General features: G+C 43.9%; 1 protein-coding gene across 3 annotated transcripts in view; it reads left to right on the top strand.

The window, feature by feature from the left end:
* The window catches only part of LOC127009629 (probable G-protein coupled receptor No9), a 219498-nt gene that overhangs the window by 130774 nt on the left and 65565 nt on the right, over positions 1 to 23159 (top strand). For all 3 annotated transcript variants that reach the window (XM_050882864.1, XM_050882863.1, XM_050882866.1), the window contains exon 4: positions 18017 to 19233. In XM_050882864.1, coding sequence (XP_050738821.1) covers positions 18740 to 19233 — 494 coding nt within the window. In that variant the 5' untranslated portion in view covers positions 18017 to 18739. The remainder of the gene's footprint in view (positions 1 to 18016; positions 19234 to 23159) is intronic.

Genomic DNA, 23159 nt, shown 5'->3' with positions numbered 1-23159 from the left:
AAGATGCTGGTTAACTCTTGCATAAGGGATTTGGATAGAATAGGGATGAGCAAGAGTAGAAAGTCATGCGCAGTGGGGCCGCGGGACGGGGATGGACATCCAGTTAGCAAGTTCAGAAAAGCAGTCAGCATGAAAGGATCGGTAAAAAACAGAAAGAGATGCAACATTGCGGCGGAGTTTAAGAGGTAGAAGACTGATAGTAAGATGAGTAAGATGATGAGTAGAAGAGCCTTTGACTCCATTTTGTCTAGCAGATCTGTGTGTATCTACCTCACACATATTCCATACGAGGGCGTACCGGACAAGATCCTGTATATGGACAGCATCTGGGAGGGGGAAAATAACTGGCGGAGAAGATACAGAACGCCTAACGTCGAGGAAGTTAATTTAGCTAGAGAGAAGATATGAAGTTTTCAATTAAGATTTTAAGTTGAGGATAAACCGAGAATGTTTACTGCAGAATTTGGTGACAGCTGAGTGTTGTCGAAGAATAGAGGATCGGTTCCAAGTTTGGAAGATTTTGTCGAGTTGATAGGAGGAAATTTTGAGTTTTATTTTTATTAGCATGCTTTTTCTTATTACTGTTCTTTATTATTATTATTATTATTATTATTATAATAATAATAAGAAGAAGAACGGTAATAAGAAAAAGCATGGTAATAAGCATAAAACAAAATCTCCACCTATCAACTCGACACTTACTCTAATAATCAACAATTTAATAACAAGCCATATTTATGTAATTTCATGCATTTATCTTCAGTAATGCAAACTAAATCCTTTTTCAAACTATGAAGATGAAAAATTGCCCATTTCACTCAACATCAATACAGGAAACTAATTCGTAAAGTACGTGTAGCACAAGGTGCACACTAAGGTGGTGTAAGTGTCGTTTTGGTAAAATACCTGGACACACTTACGTAAGCCTTGGAGAAAGAATGCTGTGCTCAGGACTGGCAGCTGGCAATTAGGCGGAAAGAGTGAAGAGCGGTTGAAAAATGACCCAGAGATGCTTGTCTGTTTGCCTTTGTTTCTGTGCTTTTTTATGTGTGTGTGTGTGTGTGTGTGTGTGTGTGTGTGTGTGTGTGTGTGTGTGTGTGTGTGTGTGTGTGTGTGTGTGTGTGTGTTGCCTTCATCACAAGCAATAAACATAAATACCCCCCCCCCCCATGAAATAAATATCTAAATATCGCATCGTAATACCTAAAGCGTGAGAGTAATGTACGGTTAATTAAAAGCAAATTCAAGATAAAACTCTTTTTGGAAGAGGATTTAGTATCAAATTATGAGCATGAACATATGGGATTAAAATCATTAATACTTAGTCGCGACCCTTAAAGAGGAACGCAGCATCACAACCCTAGGCACCCAGGGGAAGCTACTTATCTCGTCCCGTAATTCCCATCTGTCTCCCACGCCACCTATGTCACAGGTTTTGATCTCCCTGGCAATCCGGAGCATAAAAAGTGACAAAGGATGTAGAAAATGACAGATAAAACCGAACCGTACCGTACCGTGCGTAGAAATAAAAAGATATGTACGTGGATAAATTAAGTTACTAACTGAAAACAAGTATGCATATATGTATACCTATATGAATATGCATGAATAAATACGTATAGATCTATGTATGTAAATATATAGATACACTAGCAGAAAGAGGCAAATGCATATGTAGTAGACACATCATTGAATATGAATAGAAAAAAAAACTAACCTTGCTAAAAAAATATTGTGAATACAGAGATGGAATTCATCAGCCACCACTGTGATAGAAACTGACAACTGTTAAATAGCCCATTATGAATAAATATTAAATACAAAAAGAGAGATGAATGGAGTCCGATAAAAGGCTTGGTGAACTGCTCAACCCTGAAGTCACAGATAATAGCGTAGTGCCCCCCTCGCGCACACACACACACACAAACACACACACACACACACACACACACACCACACAAATAACGAAAAGGTAGAGAGCGTGGCTCGAGAGAGTGGAGAGATTGGTATATAGACAGATATTAAAAGTGATAAGCTACTGATTGACATGTTAAAAAAAATAGTAGTAGAGAAGATAATCTAAAGAGGTTGGATAGCATAAGGAAGGAGGAGAACATGAAGCCAGAGAAATAAGAAAGTAAGAAAGGGCAAGAAAGAAAGGGGAAATGAATAAATAGTAGGTAAAAAGGCAGTATAAGTGAATAATTAAGAATATAGAACAAGCAAAAAAAGAGGAAGGAAGGAAGAAAGGAAGCACGCCCGGAAGACAGGAAGGAAGAAAGAAAGAAAGGAAGGAAGGAAGGAAGGAAAAGAACGGAAACAAGAAAGGAAGGAAGAAAGGAAGGAAGAAAGGAAGAAAGGAAGAAAGGAAGGAAGAAAGGAAGGAAGGAAGGAAAGAAGGAAGGAAGGAAGAAAGGAAGGAAGGATGGAAGGAAGGATGGAAGGAAGGAAAGAAAAAGGAAGGAAGGAAGGAAGGTAAGAAAATAGGAAGGAAGGAAGGAAGGAAGGAAAAGAACGGAAGGAAGGAAGGAAGGAAAACAACGGAAACAAGGAAGGAAGGAAGGAAGAAAGGAATGAATGAATGAAGGAAGGAAGGAAGAAAGGAAAAAAAGGAAGAAAGGAAGAAAGGAATGAATGAATGAAGGAAGGAAGGAAGGAAGGCTGGATGAGAAGCAAGGATAGAGGCACGAAAGGAGTGACGAGGGGAGGATTTAAGCACAGAAAAAAGAAAGAAAGACGAGAAGAGAAGAAATTGAGATAAGAAGCACAAAGTGACGGACAAAGAGAGTAAAACTAAGGTGAGTGACAATCAGACATCACAGGTAAGGGTTTTTGACGAGAGCTGAAAGAGACCGGGGAAAGGAGGCGAATGAAAAGATAAGAGGAGACGTGATTTAGGAGTCGAAAAAAAAATGATGTGCTTGTAAGAAGAAAAAACGATAGATGCAATTAGAAGAGACCAAATCTGTCTAAACCAAAACTCGAAAACTTGAGAGAGAATGAAAGAAGGAAAAAAAAATTCTTTAACAAAAAACATAAAACTGAAAAATGGAACTTGGAGAACGGTGAATGGAAAGAAGAAAGAGGAATGCAAGAGGCGGGCGAGGGAAGAAATCTCGAAACTCAGTGTCAGAAAATATTCTCGAAAGGATGGAAGGAACGATATACAAGAGGAAAAGGATGAAAAAGATGTAAAGAACGAAGAGCTGCGAAAGAAGGAAAAGAAGAAGGGGAGCAATGGAGGACAAAGATGATAAATACGCAACACAAAAAAGGGGAAAGATCATCACCGCACAGAAATAGAAGTAACGGAAACGAGAATGAGAAAAAAAAAATGGGGGAATAGAATAAAAAGGAAAGTGGAAAGAGAGGTGGAGAGAGACGCGGAGAAAAGAAGAGCACGAAGAGAGAAGAGAAGAAAAAAAATATGAGGGATACAAAGACGTGAGAGAGGGAAGGAGAAAGAGAGGTTGATGCAAGGTACATAAAAGGAGATCTCTTGAATACCCAGACTGAAAAGAGAAGGTCGAGTGAAAGACTTCGGGTGACAGGGTGTGTTTATATGGCAGAGAGAGAGAAAAAGAGCGAGAGCGAGAAAAAAAAATGAGAGACACATACACACATAGCAACGGTCAAACTCGTCATCCTAAGCAAACAATATCAGTGGTCTACGATCCTTCCCATTTCCCTCACAACACTTTCTTTGTCGCTCAGCGTTTAAAAATTCTCCTCTTGGTTCAGTTCAGTCGACCGTATCCTCATTCCTGTTTTCTGCCCCACTCCCCACCCTCTATTGTCTCTCGGGCCCCCTAAGCCTAACAGATGGGGAAGGATCTCTGCCAGTACTTCTGTTTCCAGGGACTTTATACTCCTTCCCTATGACGGCTCCGGCCACTTGAGGGGTGGGCCGCACTGGTATGGAGGGTTGTTCACAGAGAATATCTGAACTAATAAGATTTTTAAAATGTTTCCTTGGTTGCCTATTGCGTTTCTTCTGCCCCAAAGACAAAGAAAGGGACCATAGTGATTTAACTTTGAAATGATCGGTTGAATCAAACTGGTCTTCAAACCCCGTTATTATGAAAGACTTGATTATCAGACCTTTTATTCTCTCTGCCTAATTTTCATTAAAGGAAAGTACCAAGAATTAGATGGAGCTGTAACTGACTTTAGGGTTATTTCACATTCTATCTATCTTTGCTTCTCGCTTTCTCAATCGGATATCCGCTTTTTGCTTTAAGAAAATATGTGTAATTTTTAAGCTTTCCTAATTTAGCGTCGAAAAATTAGACTTCGAAGAAAAAAAAATCCTTGCCTTTCCCTCCCCGTGCATGCCAGGTCGTCCGTGGCTAACCGTTGACAAATCTAATTCCAGGACGTCCTTCTTGATTCTTGACACTGTAAGGTTATTTATTTTTTTGCATTTAGTGTGATTACCGCAGGGTTATAAAATGTTCCCTGAAGGTTACTATTCCTTTCCTTTGAGCATTTATTAAAAAGAAAACGGTAACTTCTTCTCTCAGGCCTTAAATATCTCAATAGTTCATGTCCCGTATGGTTTCAAGAACACGACACCTACATATAAATATTAGGTACATAAACATGTTTGAGAGGTAAAGGTTGATGTTCTCAGACGCTTCCGCCTCTCACATCAACACCAAGAGAAGATGGCGCCACTATAAACACTTGCCTGCGCCATGACGGGCTGGGGCCGAGCACCATTCAGGCCCCTCAAGCAATCCTACCGGCGCTATAGGCGCAGACGTAAAAAAATTAAAATCCCAAGCCCCCTCCCCCAAAAAGTCGGGTCCTAATGAGTTTCTTTTTATTAAGTTCATGGTACAGATGAAGGATCAAACTACCATCAGTGCCATAAAAGCACCCATGGCAATGTTCAAACCTCCTACGAAAGCCTTGTCAAATATGTGTGCTTCGGCGCCGAAATGTTTCACAATATGACCCTAAAACTTTGCCAGTCACGCCGTCGCCCTTCTCAGAGAAACAATAACATCCAGCTCAGCTCTTCGGCTCCCTTCAAGTCAACCTTTCATGAACGACGGACACGAAAAACCTTGACTTCAGCTTCAGTGTAACTCGAACACCAAATCATCATTAATCCTACGTAATAACTACGTCTTTAAACATGGTCGTTTACAGGGTATCGTTATTGTAATAAAATTTATCATTGAGTTTACGAGAGATTTGTACAGGAAGTAACCATCTCTATAATAAGGCACAAAATCCTTTAAGCCTCTTGCTGCCTCGCCCAAGACTGTCACCAATGCTGCAAGTGTCACGTGTGAAGGTCAAGCACAGAGATGAGAACGATAATCTTAGAGTCACGTGTCTTCCAGTAACTCCACCTTTCGTAACATACACATACCTCATAGAAAACTCTCTTCCAACTTCAATGAATTATGAATTTCCCTTATGGCCCTGCCAATGAATCTATCACCTCCCCTCTGTGGCACGACGTCCTTCACCTCCCACTACCCTACCATAATCCCCTCACAAGAAACTGTTCATGTATTCATTTTTTCATTGCCTTCATAGTACCCGGCGGACAGTGACAGTATCTACCCGAGTCTCTTTCCCGCAGCTTTGAGACACCAAGCTCATGTTTTCTTAAGGTTGAAACATGTTCCTTCCTTTGAACCGTCAATAGCATTTTTTATGTTGCTGAGTGGAGTGTTTTTTCTTTGACCTCCACCTCTAAAGATAGCTGCATACGACACTTAGTAAAACAGTTTTTTTTTCTTTTTTACTCTCAATGTCTTGTATATTCCTTTAGCAGGAAGCGCTCTCTCTCTCTCTCTCTCTCTCTCTCTCTCTCTCTCTCTCTCTCTCTCTCTCTCTCTCTCTCTCTCTCTCTCTCTCTCTCTCTCTCTCCTCTCTCTCTCTCTCTCTCTCTCTCTCTCTCTCTCTCTCTCTCTCTCTCTCTCTCTCTCTCTCTCTCTCTCTCTCTCTCTCTCTCTCTCTCTCTCTCACACACACACACACACACACACACACACACAAGGTAAACAACCCAATAATTGCGTTTCACTCATTCAGGACCCGGAGGGGGAAGCAATCTGCCGACATGACAAACAAGAAATCAATGAACGGAGCGAAATGGGAGAATGAACCTTTATGATACTAATCGAGCGTGCCACGGATACAACGACTACTGCCGGTCTCGAACAATAGGTGAAATTAACCATATGGACCAGCAAACACGGAACAAAGTGGGAACGAAACGAAAGAAATATATGATGAATAGAAATGGTGACAAAGTTATTCAGTCAAGTGACATGTATTTGAAAAGCCTTAAGAAATCGCGAGACACAGAGACTACCAAGCGCGAAAGAAACAAACAAACAAAGCATTCACTGTAGTAACGCAGTGTTGAAACGACTCCCGTGGAAGATGAAAGTAGAAAAAAATCTAAAAAAAAATATACAGGTGAATGAAGCAGCGCGGGTGGTGATGAATGATGAACCCTTGCAATACGGGTACAGCCTCCTCCTCCTCCTCCTCTTCCTCCTCCTCCTCCTCCTCCTCCTCCTCCTCCTCCTTTTCCTCCTCTTTCCCCTCCCCTCACTCCTTCCCCTTTCCCTCCTCTCCGTGCACTCTAGGAAGGCTACGTGTGCTGCTCTGTTATTCATGCCGACCTTAAACATGCACTGCCACCCGCTCCGACACCCGCGCGGCACGCCGACACCTGATCTCCCTAACGCACTCCCGTCTTCCCGTCTTTCTCTTCTCTCCCTCTCCCTCTCGCTGTCACTTCTCTATCTCTCACTCTCTTGAATACCTATGTAACTTTTTCTTTCTTAGTTCATATAGCGACGTCAACCTCAACACTTAACCTCAGGAGCAGTAAGTAGCGGGCTTTTTTTTTCATTATTGTTTTTTTTACCCCCTTGCACTGTCTCCTCTGCTGTAAAAAAAAAAAAAAACGTAGAAACACATTTTTTAAGACACTGAATATTAAGAGGTCATTTTCTGCAGCAAACAATAAAAAAGGGGAAAAGTTATACTCCGTTCACATAATTAGCATACTTATACTTTTGGGAACAAGCTTAATCTCTGTACATACTTTGCCGCATTCGTGCACGCTGTCAGATGAACAAATAGGCGCACGGGAACGCACGCCATGAGACAGACTCGTAAATAGAGACTCAAACAAACAGGCGACTGGAGACATACAAACAGAAAGGAACATAAGGGTAAAGGGTGCGAGCACTCATGCACGCAGGCAAACACACACACACACACACACACATACGAGAGTAAACATTCCCTTTATGATATGGGCGGAAACACGAGGCAGGAGTGCGGACATTCTATAGCCTCTGACCCCCCCACTCCCCCTCCGACACACACCCACACCCACACACATCCACACACACACACACACACACAGTACAGTCGTAAATTTTGATGTTAACTAATTTGGCGGAAGGACTAACATTTGACGGGGGCGATGACCTGAGGCTGGTTTGACGCTTTCGTGATACAAGCCTTGCCCCTGCCCCCAACAACAGCCCCCCCCCTCCCCACCCATCAGGCCACTTATCTCGGCTTGGGAACGTTTGTAATTACAGATTCCACCTATTTCTTAACGTCTATTGACATTCTCCTCCTCTGTGTGTGTGTGTGTGTGTGTGTGTGTGTGCGTGTGTGTGTGTGTTCTCGGGTTCATAAAGTGATTCAGGAAAATAAGAAATAAAAACTCACACTAAATAATACAAATAAAACTAGAGAGTAAACAAAGAGCGAGAGAGAGAAGGGAGAGAGAAAGGGAAGAAGCTACAATAACAAAGTGAGACGAAGAAAAAGACTTATGCAGCTAACACACACACACACACACACACACACACACACACACACAGGAGAGCGAGAAAGAAACACAGACACGCATACACACAAGCAACCAAGCAAGCAACAAAAAACGAATGACAACTGAGAAAAAAAAAAAGTACGAGCAACATAGAAACAGAAGGTTAGCTCAATCAGCGAAAGTGGGAGGCGGAGGCCCGACCGAATACACATCACAGGACCAGGGACCAGCAATGTATTAATTTCCGCGGTCCACTCACTCTCTTACCTACGCCGCAGATGCATGCAAGGACCGCGCGAGTAAGGCTTTGCAAACGAGGTGTAATTAGCAGATCGTTTGGAAATTTGGAGAATGTTCGAGTTGCTGTTTCCTTTTCTGTCAAAGTGGATTGTCTATGTTGCCTTGTTTTAAGTTTCAATCACCTCTCTCTCTCTCTCTCTCTCTCTCTCTCTCTCTCTCTCTCTCTCTCTCTCTCTCTCTCTCTCTCTCTCTCTCTCTCTCTCTCTCTCTCTCTCTCTCTCTCTCTCTCTCTCTCTCTCTCTCTCTCTCTCTCTCTCTCTCTCTCTCTCTCTCTCTCTCTCTCTCTCTCTCTCTCTCTCTCTCTCTCTCTCTCTCTCTCTCTCTCTCTCTCTCTCTCTCTCTCTCTCTCTCTCTCTCTCTCTCTCTCTCTCTCTCTCTCTCTCTCTCTCTCTCTCTCTCTCTCTCTCTCTCTCTCTCTCTCTCTCTCTCTCTCTCTCTCTCTCTCTCTCTCTCTCTCTCTCTCTCTCTCTCTCTCTCTCTCTCTCTCTCTCTCTCTCTCTCTCTCTCTCTCTCTCTCTCTCTCTCTCTCTCTCTCTCTCTCTCTCTCTCTCTCTCTCTCTCTCTCTCTCTCTCTCTCTCTCTCTCTCTCTCTCTCTCTCTCTCTCTCTCTCTCTCTCTCTCTCTCTCTCTCTCTCTCTCTCTCTCTCTCTCTCTCTCTCTCTCTCTCTCTCTCTCTCTCTCTCTCTCTCTCTCTCTCCTCTCTCTCTCTCTTTCTCAATACCTAATCTCATACTTTCCATTCCCAGTCCGTCGACACTTGTCAAAATTCTCTCTCTCTCTCTCTCTCTCTCTCTCTCTCTCTCTCTCTCTCTCTCTCTCTCTCTCTCTCTCTCTCTCTCTCTCTCTCTCTCTCTCTCTCTCTCTCTCTCTCTCTCTCTCTCTCTCTCTCTCTCTCTCTCTCTCTCTCTATATATATATATATATATATATATATATATATATATATATATATATATGTCTAACAGTGTGTGTGTGTGTGTGTGTGTGTGTGTGTGTGTGTGTGTGTGTGTGTGTGTGTGTGTGTGTGTGTGTGTGTGTGAATAAGTGTGCGAGAGAGAGAGAGAGAGACTTAAAATGGACAAAAAAGAAAAAGTAGCGTAATGGTGGAGAAACGAGCAAGAAAACCGTCAGTATTCATGACACCAAGCACACGTTTCTCCTCCTCCTCCTCCTCCTCCTCCGCCGCCTCCTCCTCCTCGGGTGAAGTGTTTTCACCTCAGGGAACTAGACGCCCCTGCCTTGTATAGTCTCAGGTCACTCTAGGACAAGGTGTTATACCTGATCTGTCTCCCGTGCCAGGGTCACGGTGATGCCTCTGGGCAGCAGCAGTGGTGGATTGGCCTGCAGGCAGAGGATCTCTTTATGAGACAATGGCTGGAGTTCCAGGGTCCTATTTAGCTGGACCGTGCCCTAGTTATTTAGGCCTGCGGTGGAGAGGAGTGTGGCGACCTCTACACTAAAAAGCCTTCCTGGGAACCAGTTGTCGGTGTGAGCTCCCCGTCGCTCCCCTCTAACGATGGTACTCCCATTCCTATTCTGCATAACAGTTGGTTTTTGTTCTTTTCTCCTGAAAGAGATATCTTCCGTGGGCCTTTTGAGGTAGGTTGTACCTCCTGGCTTCTAGGTGGAATTTCTGAGGAGTTTTCTTATACTCAAAGAATATTTCAGCTTTTTGGTCACTCTGGAAGGGCGTCTGATACTCTCTTGAGTTGGTGGAGAATACATGTTGACACGTGCCACTGGCCAGGCCTCGCAAGGGTCGCGGAGTTGTGTTAGACGATTCGGAAAGTGGGAACGAATTGCTGGTTCCTCTCCTCCCTTGCCAGCTTTGCTCTGGGTGACTACACCGGCCCCTTTCTATGGGACAAAACTACGAGGACAATAACTGAAAAGCGCCGGGTAGTGAAAGTCTCTCTCGTGACCGAGGCTCAGGACAAGCGATTGGTCTTTGAGGCGTTTTCAAGACCCTGTGAGAGCGAACTCCCAGTGTTGGAGAACATAAGAACATAAGAACATAAGAACGCAGGAGTCTACAAGAGGCCGGTAGGCCTGTACGAGGCAGCTCCTTTGATCCTAAGCTCCCGTGTATCTAACCCCACCTAATATCGCTGTCCATGAATTTATCTAGTCTATTTTTTAATGTGACAATTGTATTAGCACTCACCACGTGACTGCTAAGCCTATTCCACTCATGCACCACCCTGTTTGTAAACCACATCTAACAATCTAACACAGCAGTATCTAATTTCAATGCACATTCTTTATCCAATTCAATATATGGACACACTAAGTTTTAAGTTTTTCGAGAGCGCTTTTTTATATTTGCCCAAATTGTGAACCTGCTTAAATTTCTAACAATGCCTTCGAGACTCAGTAAGTGTGACGTCTGTTCCGGACGTTTTACGGCTCAGTACTTCTAGCTGAGTAGAACTTGTCGGCTCTGTATTCAGAGATAAAGACTTAAGTAGGCTGCGACCGAATGGAGAAACAAACACCATGATCTTGAAAAGAAGTTTGAAGCCCTTCAGGAATTGGTTACAAACAATGTGGCAGTGACTGTGCCCCCTCCAAACGACCCTCCTGCTTCACGGGAGGACGCGTTACCTGCCTCACAGTTTAACTCCCAGTCTGCCTCACAGTCTAACGCCCAGCCTACCCATCATAACGCTTCTCTTCCTGCTTCACATGATGACGGGTTCCAACCTGTATAAGGAATGGAGCCAAACCGAAGCAGGCAACAAAACATTTACTGACCCCCACTACCTTCAATAGGTTCCAGGTGCTGACAGACACCATGGAGGATGAGTTTGAGACTCGCATAGTTGGACATAACGACCCCCACAAACGATTGCTCAGTAAACTCTTGGCGCACGGTATCGCAGGTAACATTCACAACTGGCTTGTGGACTGACTCTCTGAGCAGAAACAGAGAGTAGTTCTAAACGGTGTTTCATCTAACTGGTTCGATGTCAGAAGCGGCGTACCTCAAAGATCAGGGCTTGGTCCCATGCTCTTCTTAATTTATGTTAATGATATCGATGATGGGCTCACTTGCAAAATATCAAAATTTGCTGATGACACAAAAATCGCTAGTAAGTTAACTACGACACTCGACGAAGAAGCATTACAATCAGATATAGATTGACTTGCACGTTGGGCCAACCAATGGCAAATGAAATTTAACGTTGACAAATGTAAAGTGTTACACATCGGAAACAATAACAATCGCGTTCAGTATATAATGAATGGCCAACAACTTTCCGCAGTAAGTAAGGAAAAGCATCTTGGAATCACTATATCAAGCGATTTAAAGCCCAGTCAGCAATGTTCAGGGGTAGTGAAAACCGCAAACCAATTGGTTGTTTCCATCGGACGAGTCTTTAATAATAAATTGGAAAAAGTAATGTTAAAACTGTATAATTCGCTGGTTCGACACCATCTAGAGTACTGTGTACAGTTTTGGTCTCCCTATTACAGAAAAGACGTAGAAAAGTTAGAACGGGTTCAACGGAGGATAACAAAAATGATTCCCAAGTTGAGAAATTTATCTTATGAACAAAAACTTAAATAAATAACTTTATTCAGCCTATCAAAACAAAGAATGCGAGGCGATCTAATAGAACTGTTTAAAATGTTTAAAGGATTCAGTGATATTAATGCGGAAGATTACAATTGATAAATCAAATAGAACAAGAAGAAATAACAATTTCAAGATAAGTGGTAAAGGATTCTCGTCGCACGAAGCCAAACACTTCCTCTTCAATCGAGTCGTTAATGTTTGGAATTCTCTACCCTGTGATGTCGTTGATAGTACAACTGTTACGGCCCTCAAGAATAGATTAGACAAGTATTTTTAATCCAACCAGCAACTAAGATATTACTCATTGTCGTAATAACGTTAAATTCTTTCAAATGCTGGTGTCCTTGTCCGTTTTTATCCTTGATTAGTGGTAGCAGAAATAGTAGTTCTTTCCTTTTTCCTGCATAATTTCCATGCAGTTTTTCCATGCTGCATGGTTCTTTTTCGTTTCCTGCCAGTTTTGGCTGGAGGGATGGGGTGGGGGGTGGGGGAGGAGCCTTCGCCTTTGCTGTCCTTCATCTTCCACCTTTGATTAGATAGTTAGTGTTGCTTGTCACAAACAGCCTCGTAAGGACCATCAGGTCTGCTGTTGTTTGTTCTTTCTTTGTGTTCCCCCTCCTCCTCCTCCTCCTCTTCTACCTAATGTATTTATTTTGAAACGTAGCTATATTTTCTTTCTCCTCCATTCCCCCCAGCTTCCATTCCACACTTTTCTTCACTCCTTTCTTCTTTCCCTCATTTCTTCTCCCTCTTTCCTTGTGTGCTTTCCTCTTTCTGTTCGTCCACTCCTTCCTCTTCTGCTGATTGGCCCTCTCTTCCCTTCACTCCTCCTCCTCCTCCTTCTCCTTATGTCCTGGCCAGCACCGCACTTCTTCCCCCCTCCCGTGCCTTCATCCTACCCCTTCTACCAAGGCGCTCTGCAATCCCGCATTCTCGAAGAGCGGACGGATGCCTGGCTGCTTCGTACCTGCTGCATTCAGGGCACGGAAACAAGGCTATTAGTGGTTGATTGGCCCACTGGACAGATCTGTTGGCCATACAGCCTTGAGCAACAGGTCGAGGCTGGGCAACGGGCGGAAGTAGTGGAAACTATAGTGAAGTAGTAGTAGTAGTAGTAGTAGTAATCGTAGTAATAGTAGTAGTAGTAGTAGTACTAGTAGTAGTAGTAGTGGTAGAAACGGAAATAGTAAAAGCCAGTAGTAGTAGTGGTAGTAGTGGTGGTAGTAGTAGTAGTAGTAGTAGTAGTAGTAGTAGGTGTAGTTGTAGTAGTAGTAGTAGTAGCAGTAGTGTGTGTGTGTGTGTGTGTGTGTGTGTGTGTGTGTGTGTGTGTGTGTGTGTGTGTGTGAGAGAGAGAGAGAGAGAGAGAGAGAGCTCAGAATCTTTCTAAGCTCTTTTTAAGCATTAAAGTCTGGACTCGTGTAACATATGAAAATGGACCAACAAAAACACATACGTATCTCAGTATAAGCACACGAAAGCACATAAAAGTCACACCTGTAAACGTCGATGGATTAAGTGAGATTATTTTTTTCTACATGCAGTTGCGAAATATTTGTGTCCGTGCACTCTTTTAGATAATGACTCGTAATGCCCTTTCATCAGTGTGCAAGCTACTCGGGCCATAAAGAGAAGCCCTTCCAGACAAGTCCCGAGCCCTAGCCCGCCACAAACGCCTCAGCTGGCGGCGAGGTGGCGTTGAGGTGGCGGGTGGCGAGGCGTCAGCTCACACACACCTTTAATACTTCCAGAATAAATACTGCGTCGATGTCCTCTATACTTTCTCTTTGCATACAAATTGGTCCTGTGTTAAACACAAATATTTATATGATTTTTATATTTTTTTACATGAAAGACATTTCAAATAACACATGTAAAAGCGGCGGAAAAAAATATCCATAAGATTTATTAATCATTGCTCCTGTATATTCAGCAATTATATATATATATTTTTTTCAAGCACACTGACAAATTTAATCAAAATGAACCAATGAACGTCCACTGTAAGTCAGGACACAAGAGCAAGTTCCATAAGACTGCCATCCAGCAACGCTCATCGACGGTGTTTGGAGAGAGACCTTCGCTGCCCATCACGTCCTTATTGTGTCTGTCGAGGCGGAAGAAGGACAGACGCTTCAGCTACCGCACTGAACCGTGAGAGTGATCAACGTTCAGCACGGGACGACAAACTGTATAACTCTGGTTGACAGGCAGGCTGTAGTGCGTCGGCCATCACCTGAGCGGCACAGGAAAATCCTATGAATATGTGACGAGTCCTTTCACCCCGCCCCCCGCCGCCGTCCTTCCCACACACGTCCCACAGCATCAAATCCGCTGAGCTTTGAGCTAACATCTGGGAAGAGTTTTGGCGCTTCCCCTCCTATCACCATGCCCAGTCCCTTGGCGACTCGCTCCTTCAATAGACATTCCACGTTTCCTTCATGACGACGAAATAAAAGTATGTAAATCAAAGTATGGCTTAACCTCTAGCTAGATTATTCCGCAGCTGGGGACCATCCAGATCCTCTTATAGGAACCCAAAAATAAGAGAAGGTAAAGGGGCAAGTTTCCAGAGAGCACAGTGAGTGACAGATTCCTAACTGGTTGAAATATATAAAAGCCAAGAGGAGCTAGAAGTTATTTCTGTCATGTTATTCAGGAAGTTCATCAAATGACGAAATTAATATATGTTCGGCGATCTAACTCAGCGTCACCTGTGCTGGTGGAAAGAGGACGATGAAAACAGGTCTGTTTTTTAATTCAAAGACAGACAACTTGGCGGAAGAGAAGCATGTCCTTAATTATGCAGATTACCATACAAGTGTGTGTGTGTGTGTGTGTGTGTGTGTGTGTGTGTGTGTGTGTGTGTGTGTGTGTGTGTGTGTGTGTGTGTGTGTGTGTGTGTGTGTGTGTGTGTGTCGCAAAACAAAGCCTTCCTCTGAACATACACCCGCGAGCACAATCCTTTCTGAACGTAGACGCATTCCTTGAAAACTGATGCAGTTTCACAAAGATACACAATAGTTGACCGCGACCTAGCCTCGGGGGTACACGTGTCAACTACGCTCGCTGTTCTCGGCAGTGTGCTTTCCTTGTGCTCTCCAGCATATCCTGAGGCTCTCCTATTGCTGCTGCTGCTTTGCTGCTTCGCTGACCTCTACTGCCCAACACTGCTCTGCTAAGTGCTAAGTGTTATATTCACTTTACTTAAACATATTCTCCCTTGCACACTTGCTCTTCCCCTCTGCCCACACCCTACACCTCCCCTACACCTCCTCACAACACTGTGGTGCACATACAACTCCTTCCTAACTGTACTAATCTCCTTCTTAACTTTACTACACATAATTTACATATCATTTTCCAGGAAGTGTACTAGGAGGTCCTTGTTTTCAGGCTGATTTTCTTTCTTTGTTTCGTCCGGAAATTCCCAACGCGGCGTCTACCCAGCCGCGCTGGACGAAATTCCCTAGAGACCCTTTGTTTTGTCACTAATCTCAGGGAATAGACAAAGGCAAAATGCCCTCCTTAAAACGCTGTGTCGACTGCGGATGCCGGCAAGCACCCTAGTATTTTAAAACGAGTAAAGGGGCGATCGATTCATGTCGGTTTTGCATGAAGGCAAAGAAGGATGAAAGGAACATCAGACAACTCGAGGATGCCATTCATGCGCTGACACGGGACATTGAAATTTTGAGGGAAGGACTCCTGACGACAAAGTGTATCAGGTGTTCCACTCGCAGGAGTTCCTCCCCGCTCCTGCCCTCGCCCTCTCCCATCCGTTCCTCCCCCCTTCCCTCCTCTTCTTCCCCCTCATCCGCCTCACCCTGCTCTCCCTCTCCTCTCTCCTCCACCCTCGCCACCTCCCCAGTCCCTCCTCCTCCCCTCTTCCTCCTCCCCACCTCCCACCACCTCCTCCGCCACCACCACAGCCATCTTCTCCACCTTCCCTTCAATATCATCCTCCTCCTCCTCCTCCTCCTCCTCCTGCTCCTCCTCCTCCTTCTTCCCTCCTCCTCCTCCTCCTTCTCCCCACCACCTCCTCCACCTCCACCACCACCTCCTTCTCTCCATCTTTCCTTCAACGTCCTCCTCCTCCTCCGCCTCCTCCTCCTCCCCCTCCCCCTCCCCCTCCTCCTCCTCCTCCTGCTCCTCCTCCCCCTCCTCCTCCTCCCCCTCCTCCTCCTCCCCCTCCTCCTCCTCCTCCTCCTCCACCTGTAGCGGCTTCCCTTCCGTCTACTGACGCAGTTTCTAAGAGGAGAGTCCTGTGGTTGGGGCCTTGACCTTTGACCATTGACATAAAAAATTTAATGGGTTCTGTTCTGGATGGACACGAAGCTTCCCTGAAAAATTGGTTGAGATATCCGCAAAATTGTGCACAGGAGACTGTTAATGAACAAACAAATAGATAAATGAATAAACATACTGACCGGACCGAAAATATAACCTCCTTCCAATTTCGTTGGCGGAGGTAAAAATTGTTAAGTGGACAGGAAGAATATTGCTATCAAAGTTAGAGAGTGTTTTCTCTGTTTATTTCTCCATTCTATGTTGTTGCTGAGCAATAAGATCAAGATTTAAATCAATGACATTAAAAAAATCAAATAATATACATCTTGATTTAAATCAATTATTTTTTTTAAATCATTTGATTTAAATCTTGATTTAAATCAGTGATTTAAATCAAACAACCCTGGCAAGAAGCCAAAGGAAATGACACATTAGATTATGCCGTTAACAAGCAACCACTTTTAAGAAAAGATTAGCAACCAAGGTACCATTAAAAAAAATAAACCAGTTAAGTCATATCTAACCTCTCCTTGAATACTAATGTAGTGCATTGTTACTGTTCAAAACTTGCTGGTATTTCCCCCAGTTTCCTTTGCTGGCTCTCGGGCCCCGCCCCGTGTTGCCTTCCAACACCAGCCCAGGCGCTCCCCCTCCTTCCCTCCCTCCCGGACTTGGTATCGCAATCACTGAAAACAGCCTCGTTAGGGAAACCTCAAAATGGACCCTCGTGCCTTTTGATCTATTTTAGGAAATCCTTTGTGTCGGGGGGAGTAATGAGGTTGCAGTATACCTTGGGACATGACCTGTTCCTTTGTTATAAGTTTTACTACTATTTTGTTAATCAATAGCATTATAACCGCCATCCCTGCTATCATCATTATATTCCAGATCACCGTCGCTGACATCTCCCAAGGGCCTGCCCCCTCATTTCATCGCATTACCATCATGGACAAGAGGGAGGGAATGACCGCGGGGTTCTCTGCTTGGCCGAGGCCGTACGGTAACATTACCTACTCTGGCCTCTGGATCAGTGCCTCTCCTAGCCCCCAGAGGACCCACTCATCCTGTCATCCGTTCTCTATGCTCGTTTGAACACTAACTCGCTTTAGGTTGATTGATCATGCTATTTCCTCCCTCTAAAACCGGCCAAGTAGTTAACGTTAGGCACAGACACGACGGAGAAGGAGAAGTAGGAAGAGGAGGAGGAGGAGGAGGAAGAAGACGATGAAGAGCAGGAGGAAGAAGAGGAGAAGGTACCGAGGGGAATAGAAGGGATGGAAATGAGAAGCAGCAGCAGACTCAGGGGATAGATGGAGTTGGTAGATATGAGGGTATCGACGCGGTAGTCTGTCAGAAAAGGCGTGTAGTATCGGCTTCCCGGGATGAGGCTGAAACTGATCAACTAATCGAAGGTCAAAAGCGTGGGTCTCCCTACCGAGGTTCCTCCTTGGTTCGGCGATAATTAGACCAAAGGTGGTGAATCAGCGACCGCACACTTCCAACGTTGTTAGTAGAGGCAAAGATATATAGCAGTGGGAGTGATAGTAAGTAGTGGTAGTAGTAGTAGTAGTAGTAGTAGTAGTAGTAGTAGTAACATGATCAACAACAACAATAACAACAACAACAACAATACCTACAACAACCTTAACATATGCCATATTAGTATTTTGTCACTGTAATTTGTTTATTTCCTTTCGTTCTGTGTGCGTGTGTGTGTGTGTGTGTGTGTGTGTGTGTGTGTGTGTGTGTGTGTGTGTGTGTGTGTGTGTGTGTAGTTTTATTATCAGGTTTATGATGTGCAAAACAAGCGCGAACACCACCAGCATAGCAATAACACAAAAATTTCCACCACCACCACCACCACCATTAATAACAGCAACAACAACAGCAACAAGAAACGCCACATATATCCCTCCCTGACAGCTACACGGGTGAATAATTACTATCAAGTAGGTGCAGCCAGGAATTTATTGGCTTCCCTCTTCCCGTAATTAACACTTGTTCCCGTTCTCTCCCTCTCCCAGATGTGTAAGCCAGCCGTACCCACGCCCGCCACGGTTCCCCGGGTCCAGCTCTCACACCGACGCACACCAGCGAGGAAGGAGGAGGAGGAGGGGGAGGAACAGTGAGGGACGTCCAGGCGGGAGGATCAGGGAGGATGTGTGTAACGGCGGCGGGCGAGCGAGCGAGGTGCGGCGCAATGCTAAGGATGATAGACAAACGGTTCTCTTGGTCACAGTGAAGTACGGGAGAGCTGCGTGTTTTTAGTGATGTAAAAACAAGAACAAAAAATAGAAAAAAAAATAGCAAAAGGGAATTCATGAGTAAGTTTTTAACCCTTGATCTTGAGTGCGTTTGAAAAATACAGCTTTACAAAGTGCAAACCTTCTACCTGCAAACTGGAAACTGAGAAGGAAGAGCTCTATCGTACTAAACGCAAGAACGATTTAGCCAAGGCCCGAACACTCGACTCTACGAATTCAACGGAAGCCAAACTCTCGTGAAAGGCCAGGAACACGTGAAGCCGTTTAGCATAAGCCTGACCCCAGGAGATGGACCCGGGGGTGGGGGGAGGGCGAGAGGGAGGGGGACAGCTTTAATCCAGCGAAATAGATAGACGAATAGTCGGATGGGAAGATAAGTCAGATAGATAGACTGATAAAGAGAGACAAAGAGAGAGAACAATGACGTCTCCCTCCGCACCTCCAGCCTCCACGTGACCTCTACGGTGAGACGTCAGCTTCATCATGATGTCAGGGTCGGAGGTCACCTTGGAGGTCACAGTGCCTCCATCCGACTTTAGTCTGGACCTTATCCTGACGTCCTCGCCCTCGCCCTCCACCTCCTCGGGCACACTACCTCCCTACCTCACCATGGAGGCTGCTAACGGTAGCCAATCAGGGAACTGCTCGGAGCACCTCAGCCACTTCACCTGGACCAACCACAAGCTGGCCTCGATCATCATCCTGGTGGTGATCAACGCGCTGGTGCTCGCCGGGAACACCCTAGTCATCCTGGCCGTGTTCCTCTCCAGCAAGCTGCGCACCGTCACCAACCTCTTCATCGTGTCCCTAGCAGTGTCTGACCTCCTGCTGGGGGTGAGCGTGCTGCCCTTTAGCATGGCCTACACCGTGTTCGAGTCGTGGGTGTTCATGGCGGCGTGGTGCTCCATGTGGCAGGCCATCGACGTGTGGCTCTCCACCGCCTCTATCCTCAACCTAGTGGTCATCAGCCTGGACAGGTGAGTAATGGACACCATGGTAATTTGAGCTTCACTTAGGTGAGGCTGAAATTCTGTCGGCGGTGCGTTCACTCAATTCTTTATCTCCGAGAGAGTTGCAATTCGGGAACAAACGCGTGGATGATTGAAAACTTTGACGCTTAAAACTTTTCAACTTAAAGTAACGCCCATTTATTTCTCTTGTTTTCGGAATAATGCTTTGCTCCTCATGCCAGCGAGTATGAATTATATTTTGAGGTGTTCTTCATTTTTTCTCCTCACAAACAATTACGTTTCTGTGTAACTTACGAAAAGTTTGAGCTTGAAAAAGAGGAAGCACTATAATTTCAGTTGGAGGCTGGGAAAGTATTCAGAACTTTACTTTAAGGTTACTAATTATGATGACGGCGCATGACTTGGGCAGTGGGGTGCAAGATGTGCCTGCTAAGCGATCTTTCATTGCTCCGCTTTCTTCATTGATACAGTAGTGCATAACTCGTATTAAAATATTTATATCTAGTTCCTTTTACATTTCTCCATGTGCAGTTTTTCCCCATCCTCTTAGAGTATTTTCCTCATAATCGCGTTGCAATTTGATGAAATACGAACCCATTGCATATTGTATTACACATGCTATCTCTCTCTCTCTCTCTCTCTCTCTCTCTCTCTCTCTCTCTCTCTCTCTCTCTCTCTCTCTCTCTCTCTCTCTCTCTCTCTCTCTCTCTCTCTCTCTCTCTCTCTCTCTCTCTCTCTCTCTCTCTCTCTCTCTCTCTCTCTCTCTCTCTCTCTCTCTCTCTCTCTCTCTCTCTCTCTCTCTCTCATATTGACTGGGCGACACTGTCGGGTACAGAAGGCGAGTCACAAAGAATGATCAAATTTTTTTATAATAACTACTTAAGCCAAATGGTTACTAAAGGAACTAGACAAAATAACATACTAGATCTTGTTATAGCGACCCAAAATAACCTAGTCAGTAATGTTACGGTAGGACATCTCAGTTCTTGCGATCATAAATTAGTGCGCTTCGACATTAGAGCTCAAACAACAATGACAGAAAATTAAGTAAAGGTGCCCAATTTCAAGACCAAATTTTGTAGAAATCCGACAAAAAACTAACAAAAATACAACTACCAGATGATGTCAACGTAGGGGAAGTCTGGCTAAACTTTAAAAATCATTTACTCACTCAGCAAAACACATTTCTCTCATTGTGCGAGAAGCGAAGTAACACTAATAAAAGTCCACCTTGGTTCAATAGCGAAATTAAACATTCGGTTAAGGAGAGAAAATTATCTTAAAGGCTAAAGAAAGAGTAAAACACGCCCGAAAATATTAGACTTTATTATGAAGCCAGGCGGCGAGTAAAAAGATTAGTATGTTAGGCAAAGCGTAGATATGAAGAAAACATTGCAGCCAACTGTAAAAATAATCCGAAATCCTTCTTCAGTTATATAAACAACGGGAAAGCGATCAGAAGTGGAACTGGACCTCTAACAAACAGTGACGGTGAACTACTGACTGATAGCCAACACGTTGCGAACTTGTTAAACAATTACTTTTCCTCGGTATTTAAGACTAGCACTCTACCCACCACTACCACCAACACCAGAAACGACAACAGTACTAACCTAAATCTCGTTCATGCATTGCCAAACTTTGTAATAACTTCCGATGAAGCTAAAAGCTCTCCAATCCCTTAAAACAAATAAAAGTCCCGGACCTGACAAAGTATGTCCTGTACTGCTTAATAAAGAAACAAATAGCGAAATACTCTCCTCTCTCAAAACCGTGTTCAATATGTCCTTGCGACAAGGCATCGTCACTTCGGATTAGAAAAAAGCTAACGTAACACCGATTTTTAATAAAGGAGACAAAAATATACCGGGTAATTACAGGCCCATTACTCTAACTTCAGTTGTAGATAAGCTACTCGAGAGCATAATTAGAGTCAAAATTGTGAGTTACCTTGAAAGCCACTCATTGATTAAGGATTCACAACATGGCTTCCGTAACAAAAGATCCTGCCTATCAAACCTATTGACCTTTTATAACGACCTCTTCAGTTTATGACGTAACCAAACACTGAACGTAGTCTACCTTGATTTCCAGAAAGCGTTTGATAAAGTTCCACACCATAAATTACTTAATAAATTAAAGCAACTAGGTATTGACGGTCAAGTACACCAATGGATCGCGAATTGGTTGAGCAAAAGACAACATAGAGTGGTGATCGACGGATTTAATTCAGAGTGGGCGCCAGTCACTAGTGAGGTCCCTTAGAGCTCGATTCTTGGCCCAGTGCTCTTCATTATTTACATCAACGATGTGGATGTTGGAATCAATAATCTCAATAGTAAATTTGCGGACGACACTGACGAAGGTAGACAAAGCCTCCAAGAGGATTTGCATAAAATTTTAGCTTGGTCTGAGAGATTGGAGATGCCCTTTCATGTAGCCAGGTCCTTCAAGTTGGAACAAGAAATAAGTAGTTCGATTATGAAATGCCCGGCGTCAAACTCAAAAGCGTTCAATGCGTCAAGGACCTGAGTGTCAAAATCGCGTCAAACCTCAAATTCTCACGGCAATCCATCGATGCAGCAAATAAAGCAAACATAATGCTAGGCTTCATTAGAAGAAACTTTTTTATTAAAAAATAAAGAAGTAATACTAAGAATATGCGGTACAGTTTTGGTCTCCCCACCATGCAAAGGACATTGCTAAATTAGGTGTTCAACGTCGGACAACAAAAATGATCCATTCCTTGCGCAACAAACCCTACGACGAGAGGCTCTCAAACATGTTCTCTCTTGAGAAACGTCGCCTCCGAGGAAAACTGATCAAATGTTTTAAAATTATACTTAATGGCTATACGTATGTGGACAAATCAAAATTGTTTATGATCGATGACACTTTGCGAACGAGGAATAGTGGCACAAAACCTAAAAGCAGACAAGTAAGTTCAGACTCCACCAATTTTTTCTTCACCAACGTTGTTGTGCGAGAATGGAATAAGCTCCCACCTTCAGTGGTACAGTGTAACACGATTGACTCCTTTAAAAAACAAGCTCCACTGTCAGTTCCTTGAGCTTAATATTAACCAAAATTGAAATACAACGTTTTGGAGCCATCTGATTAATGAAATCACTTAGGTTTAGGACAGACTACCTAGTCTGGACCATGGGGTCTGTGTGGTCTGATTTTCTATGTAAATCTCTCTCTCTCTCTCTCTCTCTCTCTCTCTCTCTCTCTCTCTCTCTCTCTCTCTCTCTCTCTCTCTCTCTCTCTCTCTCTCTCTCTCTCTCTCTCTCTCTCTCTCTCTCTCTCTCTCTCTCTCTCTCTCTCTCTCTCTCTCTCTCTCTCTCTCACGACAAACCTCAAATTCTCACATCAATGCATCGATGCACCAAGTAAAGCGAACAGAATGTTGGGCTTCATTAAAATAAACTTTTTATTCAAGAATAAAGAAGTAATACTTCCGCTCAACAGTAGTTTAGTCAGACCCCACTTGGAATATGCGGTACAGTTTTGGTCTCCCCAACATGCAAAGGACATTGCAAAATTAGGTGTCCAGCGTCGGGCAACAAAAATGATCCCTTCCTTGCGCAACAAATCTTACGAAGAAAGGCTTTCCACCATTAACATGTTCTCTCTTGAGAAACGTCGCCTCCGAGGAAAACTGATTGAATGTTTTAAAATACTAAATGGTTTCACGAATGTAGACATCAACATTGTTTATGATCGATGACACTTTGCGTACGAAGAACAATGGCGTAAAACTCAAATGTAGACAAGTAAATTCAGACTGCACCAAATTTTTCTTCACTAACGTTGTAGTGCGAGAATGGAATAAGCTCCCACCGTCAGTGGTCCAGTGTAACATGATTGACTCCTTCAAAAACAAGCTCGACCGTCACTTCCATCAACTCAATATCAACTAGAGTTGAAAT

The sequence above is a fragment of the Eriocheir sinensis genome, chromosome 41 (assembly GCF_024679095.1).
Source record: "Eriocheir sinensis breed Jianghai 21 chromosome 41, ASM2467909v1, whole genome shotgun sequence".
Lineage (NCBI taxonomy): Eukaryota > Metazoa > Arthropoda > Malacostraca > Decapoda > Varunidae > Eriocheir > Eriocheir sinensis.
The sequence above is the reverse complement of the archived record's forward strand: the minus strand, read 5'-3'. Positions and strand labels throughout refer to the sequence as shown.